The sequence below is a fragment of the Triticum aestivum genome, chromosome 5D (genome assembly GCF_018294505.1).
Source record: "Triticum aestivum cultivar Chinese Spring chromosome 5D, IWGSC CS RefSeq v2.1, whole genome shotgun sequence".
NCBI classification, from domain to species: domain Eukaryota; kingdom Viridiplantae; phylum Streptophyta; class Magnoliopsida; order Poales; family Poaceae; genus Triticum; species Triticum aestivum.
Window position 1 is genome coordinate 421,400,760 of NC_057808.1, and position 7,398 is coordinate 421,408,157.

At 47.2% G+C, this 7,398-nt stretch overlaps 1 protein-coding gene across 1 annotated transcript; it reads left to right on the forward strand.

The window, feature by feature from the left end:
- Window positions 1–4,421: 4,421 nt before the first annotated feature.
- Window positions 4,422–6,755, forward strand: LOC123122303 (pentatricopeptide repeat-containing protein At4g01400, mitochondrial). Its single transcript, XM_044542484.1, has one exon. The coding sequence runs from the start codon at window positions 4,477–4,479 to the stop codon at window positions 5,698–5,700; it is 1,224 nt and encodes a 407-aa protein (XP_044398419.1). The 5' UTR covers window positions 4,422–4,476; the 3' UTR covers window positions 5,701–6,755.
- Window positions 6,756–7,398: the final 643 nt, after the last annotated feature.

Sequence of the window (7,398 nt, forward strand, 5' to 3'; positions counted from 1 at the left end):
CGCGCTAGTGTGGACGAGGTTGGAGCTGGACCAATCCGGTCAAGCACGCGCGCGGGACGGCGGACCACACGAACACAAAATCCATGGACCGATCAGACTCGCCGCGCGCCTGCCCGCTGGTCAGCAGAGGCTGCGGCCAGCCGTACCACCACGGCTCTCCCTACGTGTCCAGCCACAGATATTTAGGCGCGGGAGCAGGAGATCTTTTCCTGGCCGATCGACGGGTCGATCGTCGCTGCCGTATCTTTATCACGCCTCTCCTTTTTCTACCCCCGCCACATGCGTTCGGTCCGTGGCCGGGATCGCCCGGCCGGTCGCCGTCTCCGCCGCGTGTGTGTGCACCCTTTCTCTTTTCGATAAAAACTCCGCGGCTGTGCCGTGCCGGGTCGTGCGAACATGGATCGAACATTCTTGGCGGAGAAATATAAACAAGTGGTGGAACGAGAGGCGGCCACTGGCGCCAGCCAGCCAGCCCGCCCGCGCGCGATCCACGGACGCAAACGTGGACGAGAAGATTAGGATACTGTTAGAGGAGAGCCAGTGCAGGTTTTTCTCCGGCGAGGAGCAACTTGCAGCGAGGGAGCGAGATCGAGCCAACCATCCAGGGAAGGGAAAATATCTGTGTCGCAGCGGCAGTTCTCGGGTTGAGCTGTTGGCAACTTGGCAAGCAACTTGTATAGGTTGAGAAAATATCTTGGACGGTTTGGTAATTAAATATCTTCGTGGGTTTCAGGTACGCTGTACACTGTTCCAGCCACTGGATTAGATATGTGTATATAAATCCATCCGGCCTGCTCTACTTGGTGGCTTCTGGAACAAACCTAGGGCCAGCCAATGGTTTCGCAATGGGTGGCCGTTGTTTGTTGCACCGTCGGTGTCAGTCTTGAATGCCTCGCCTTGGGCGTGGTTGGCAACTTGGCAAGCTAGCCAGCCAGCCAGCAGATATGTCACCGGCTCAGTTCATCTAGTGCAATCTTCCTGAAGTTTCCTGAGGTTGTTCATGTACAGTTATATGCCGTACATGTGTGATGTGTCCCCAGCAGTGTGAAATACTCTCTCCATCCTAAAATAAGTACTAAACTTGAGACATTTAGATTAGAGCCGAGGAAGTATAATTTTGGTAGTTTCTCGCACTGTGATTACACCAAGTACTGTATTAAGGAAAGTTTTTGGGTGAGTATCACTGTGCATTTTCCTTTCGTCAGAAGAAAGACATTTTGTTTTAGAAAAATGGAAGATATTGCCTTCGGTTTAAGTTCAACTGTTGGCATGGCAGTTGCAACTGGTTCAGAAAATATCTTCAAGTTACTGTTCCATGGATTAGAGAACGGGTTAACTTTTCACAATAGGTGGTCATTGGTTGTTGCACTGTCCATGTCGGTGTCGCTCTTGTGCGTGGTTTGTCACCGACTTAGCTGATCTAGTGCAATCGTCCTAATGATGTGCAGGCGCACAGCTGTATGGCGTACCTGTATTCATGTACAATATCAGTTTACGTTTGAAGCCTTGGTTGCTATAATCCACCTCTCATCCTTTTTTGGCGCACAAAAAGGAGTTTATTCAATGTTTATAAAGTTACAATTGGGAGGCTAAAGTTTCTCAATATATGGTGCTCCTTGGTGCAACCACACAGATGTGGTTCACTCTGTACGACTATAATTTGCCAACTGATTGGTCGCTTTATACTCTATTCTGGTTCCTACTAAGTTTTTATGGAACAAACTTCCTAATATTCATCATAGCATGGATCTCCTGAATAAAATGCCCATAAGCCGAGCTTACGGTGTTATGGTGGTGTAGCAAATAAAGTCTCTTATAGTTTTCTTAATGAAAAATTGGGGGGGGGGGGACCCCTTTTCATCAAAAAATAAATAAATACGCCGAGCGTACTATTCTATCACTAGCACGGTTGATCCAGGGAAACACTAGCTCTAGGTCTGGAATACAAATTTCTACTGGTGACTCTGAAAGTTGTATTTTTTTTAAACTTGTAAATGAAGCAAGTATTTTTTTTTCAAGTGTGGCATGAGTAGTGCATTTTCTTACCGCAAAAGAAAAATATATTTCTAAAGAATGATAGATATTGGCATATTGCCGTCGGCTGAGGTTCAGCTGTTGGCATCCATAAAAGTTGTAGATTCAGAAAATATCATCACGTTACTATTCCCTAGATCAGATAATTTGCATATATGTATATCTGGCGAACCATTTGCTGCCTTGTGGCTTAGCCCGTGTGTTTTTGTGTGTATTTTGCATAAGATCTAGTGGTTTCACAATAGGTGGCCATTTTTTTTCCGTTGTTTGTTGCCCTGTCAGTGTGGCTCTTGTGGATGGTTGGCAATTTGGCGAGCTAAACATCAGCTACTGTTGTCACCGACGCGCTGATATAGTGGAATCTTTCTAAATGTATTATGCTTTTTAGCAAATCATTTGTTTATGAATTATTAGGCAATGTACATTACATTGAACAATCCAGGAAAAAAACAAATGACAGTTTCTCAAATTAAAATAAAACTTGCATAAGAGTTTTTTAAGTCGTCATATGTAGCTTCATCTTTTGAATCTCGACATTTCATACAAGTGACGGACAAGAAACTACATCTTGCCCCGCTCTGGTGAGGAAGGGGGGATAACGACGGTACGCCTTTGGCCCACTCGAGTGCTTGTAGTCATCGCTAGGTGATCTACATGCCTAAATGTACTTTTTGTTATTTCAGTTGTTTCTTGTACCGTCATGACAGATGATGAATATATTGGAAGTTTTCCCGAAAAAAAGGGAAAGTTAAGACAAGCTCAAATAACCTTGAAGATTTTCAAGAGCTACTTGAATATCCCAACACAATAGGAAATCACTTAAGGTCGCTGGACCCATTGTAGTTTGGAGGCAAGCCGTTGAACCATTGACTCATCATTTTACTATTGATAAGGAAGACCGGAAGAACACAAAAGAACGAAAATGGGAGAACTCTGGCTGAAACACAGTGGTACTATCATTGTCGCCACCATTACGATGATCTGCGAGATAGACGTCCTTTGATCCGTAGGACCAAAATACCATAGCTTCTCAGTTGTTGGACGCGTCGGCACGGCCGACCGCACAACAATAAGAATATAATTGTGAGACTTTTTTGGTTTGTGGTTTTATTTATCCACTCCTCAACATCAAATTGACCGTCGAAGGCGAGAAGAACCTGTAGCAATAGAAATGGAAGGTTGATTCACTGGTCGACAGCCGACGGCTGGGGTTTCTTCATGTTTTTTCTGTGGCTAGAGTGTTTTTTGGTTTTCTTTTCATGTTTTTTGTTTTTGTTTTTTGCTTCCATTTTTATTTTTTGTTTATACTTCCAAATATTCTAAAATTTAAAAAATGTTAATTTAGCATTTCAAAAATGTGAAATGTGTATAAAAAAGTTTCTCGTGCTACGAAAAATGTGTGTGAAAAAAGTTGGTCATGTATTTTTAAAAATTTAATCAAGTATTTTAAAAAATGTTGGTCATGTATCAAAAAAATGTTAATCATATATTTTAAAAATGTTAAACATGTATAAATAAAATCCTGATATACCGAAAATGTACAATGTGTATGAAAAAAGTAGTCATTGGACACAAATTTCAGAAAATGTTAATCATTTTTTTAAATGTTACAAAAAATGTTCCTGATGTATGAATAAAATGTAGAACATGTATTAAAGAAAACATAAAACATTCAATTTATAAAAGAATTATCGCGTATAATTTTTTTTAGTAATCTATTAAAAAATGTTCCTGATATATACAAAAAATGTACAATGTGTATGAAAAAAGTAGTCATCAAACATAATTAAAAAAATGTTAATCTTATATTTTTATAAATTTTATACAAGTATAAATAAATGTTCTTGATGTATGCGTAAAATGTACACATGTGTATGAAAAATGTAGACATGTGTTGAAGAATAAAAGAAAAAACGAAGAAAGACGAGATATGGGGAATCTCGAATGGGCCATGGCTGAAGCCTTAAGACTACTCAAGATGGGCCATATCCGTCACTGGACTAATTTCTCGATTCCAAAATAGGTTCACGTTGCTATATGGCAACTAGTCCTGGCCATCTCAGGCCCGGCCCTGTCGGCCCACCCAGGCCCGGCCCTAAAATCCAGGGCCTAGGCCCGATGGGCTTGCCCGTGGGCCGGGCTTGGGCCTGAGTTATGAGCCCACCAGCAGGGCCTGCACGGGCTTGGGCTTGGCATATTGGCATTTTAAGGAAGAGGCCCGGCCCTAAGCCCTAAGCCCTAAAGGCTTTTCAGGGCTTTTACCAGATGGGCCGGGCTTGGGCTTGAAAAGTAGGTCCGATGGGAGGGCCTGGGCCTCAGTTTTCTGCCATGGGCTTTTTCAGGCCCGGCCCATGGCCAGATATAATGGCAACTGACTTCCGCAGCAGCCCGGTTCTTCGCTCCATCTCGCCGCCCCCCCCGCTGCCCGTTGAGATCGGCGACATGGTAGCGGCGCCGATGCCCCCGTCGCCGCCGGCGATCTCGCCGGCGCGGCTGCACAAGCTGGTGACCGCGCAGGCGGACCCGCTCCTGGCGCTCGAGCTCGTCAACGTCACCTCCCCGACCACCACGCCGCACCCGGCCACCCTCCACGCGCTCCTCCTCGGCCTCTCCCGCCGCCGCGACCACCTCCCCCACGCGCTCGCCCTGCTCCGCCGCCTCCCGTCCCCGCCCTCCCCGCGGCTCCTCCTCCCGCTGCTCCTCTCCGTCCTCCGCCTCCGCCGCCCGCCCCACCTCTTCCTGTCCACCTTCAACACCCTCTTCGTCGCCGGCCCCAGCCCCCTGTCGCTCCACCCGCAGCTTCTCCTCCGCCTCCTCTCCGCCCTCTCCTCCACCGCCGCCTACTTCCCCTCCGCGCTCCACCTCCTCCGGCTCGTCTCCTCGCGCCTCCCCCTGCCGGCGCCGCTCGTCCTCGCCTCTCACAACCTGCTCATCGAGGCCGCCGCCCGCTCCGGCCACCTCGCCGTGTCCCTCTCGCTCTTCCACCGCCTGCGCTCCCTCCACGTGTCGCCAGACGCCCACACCTACCGCATGCTTACCCAGTCGCTCTGCCGCCGCGGCCAGGTCCGCACTGCCACTACCCTGCTCGATGAAATGCTGCACAGGGGCATCCCTGCCGATCCTCTGGCATACACCACCGTGCTCAACGCCCTCTGCCGCAAGAAGCAGCTCCGCGAGGCCTACCGATTGCTGTGCCTCATGCGAGGCCGCGGGGTCTCGCCTGACATTGTGCACTACAACACCGTCATCGTCGGAATGTGCCGTGAGGGGCGGCCACTGGATGCCTGCAAGGTGATCGGTGATATGACGGATAGTGGCTGCATACCGAATGCAGCGTCGTATGCAGCGGTGGTGAATGGGTTGTGCGTGAGTGGGTTGTTTGACAAGGCAGAGACATACTTGGAAGATATGATGGGTAAGGGGATTGTACCACATTTTTCGGTGTTCCATTCGGTGATCAAGGGGTGTTGCACAGTGGGAAAGGTAGAGGAGGCTGCTAGGATGATGAGTCGGATGCTTGATCTTGGGATGCCTCCACATGTTGAGACATGGAGTTCAGTGATCAGCAGTATTTGTAATGACGAGGACTATGTTGAGGTGATTTTGTTGCAAATGATGAAAGGAAGGGGGCGCTGCCCGAACACGATCTCGGGGAGTACCTTGTGATGATGTTGCGTGGTGTGGTGACAGAGATTTAAGAAGCAATCAATTTGTAGTTTCTCATTTTTGGTGATGATATAAACAATCAGCCTTGCTGAAAACAAAATGATACAGTGCAAAACATGGACCAAGAAGGCATATTTTCTGTCAAAACGCAACTGCCGGAGAAAGCAACTTGTTTTGCAAAGGTGAGATCTCTGTACTTGAAGCCAGAACAGACAGAAAAGATAGTGCCATACTACTTGGTTGCAAGGTGCGCAAACTGCAAAGTAGGCGTGGAGCTCATAGTTGAGGAAACAGAGGCTGTCAACCAGTTGGAGTCAAGATCAAGATGCACAGGATCAAGATGCATAGAGTCCATCCTAGTACCTGGTGTGGAGACCTGCTGGATACGGCGTTCTGCTCAAAGGAAGATAGTGGGGCTATATTATGTGCGATGTGGTCCAGTTGGACAGTATGGAACGGTTGTCACGACGGCGAAGTCCCAATGAAATTAACCTCTGCATGCAGGTGGGCTTGAGATGTTGCTGCAGATCTACTGCATTCAAAGAGAAACAACATGGATCAAGAGAGACAAAAGATGAACTCTAAATGGCACCCTCCTGCCCCTGTAGCCGTTAAACTGAATGTTGATGCTGCGTTCAAGGCAACTGATAACCAGGGGGCTACTGTAGTTGTTATTAGAGATGAAAATGGCAGCCTCATTGCAGCTTGATGTTCCTGGTATGATTCCACTCCTGTTGTGTTGACTGCTGAAGCCTGTGTTTGTGGAGATGGAGCAGCGCTGATGCCTGAGATCTGAATAGGTGCACAGATGCTTTCACTTTTGCGTTCAGCAGCGGAAAACACAAATGCTTTCATTTTTGCTGCTGCTGTCGATGATGCTCATTTACTGCAACTTATTGTAGAATCGAGTTAGGACAGAGACGTGACAGTTTCAAAAGTAAACAACCCTTGTAGCTAGGTTGATGTTGTTTCTCAAGGTCAGTAGCAAAATACTACCGCTGTCCCAAAATTGAAGTGCAAAAACGTCTTATATTTTGAGACGGAGGTAGTACATACTTTACCTGTTAAGCATGAGCATGCACATCCTTGCAACCAAGGGAATGGAAGGGTATATAGCATTTATTTTAGGGAAGGGTATAATAGCATTTTTTTTTTGCGGGGAAGGGTATATAGCATTGATACAACATAGCGTAGAGAGTGGGGCGGTGGGGAGGGAATACGCGAGTGGTTTTTCTACCATGCATGAGATGTTGCTTTGAGATTCATGCTGCCTTCTTTTGGTTGAGCAAAATTTGTCTTGTTTTAACATAATATAACACTCTCAAACGAGAGAAAATTTGTCAAACCGAGAAAACACAACACGAATGAGAGAGAGGAGGACAAGGAAAGGCCCCAACCTCCTGCCACTCCACGGGATGCACACAAATAACGGCTTCCTGCTTTCCTTTGCTCTTCGTCTTTTTGCCTTGTGGTTGTGGCCCTGACCCTGCAACAACACAACTGAGCCTAAGCAACAAGCTAGCCAGTCTCATGGTGAGCTCAAAGGTGCGATAGCAAACTAAAGAAGATCTCCCACAAGAGATGACCTCAAAGGCCTGCTTTCCCCTAACCATAACCCAGTAAGCCTCTCTGTTCTCTTCTCATTTGCCCCACCTCTCCCTCACTCGGCGGCGGCTACTCCCCGCCCACAACACCGTC

Bases quoted from the DNA above. Each gene is read 5' to 3' on its own strand.
- LOC123122303 (XM_044542484.1), top strand. From the start codon at position 4,477: ATGGTAGCGGCGCCGATGCCCCCGTCGCCGCCGGCGATCTCGCCGGCG.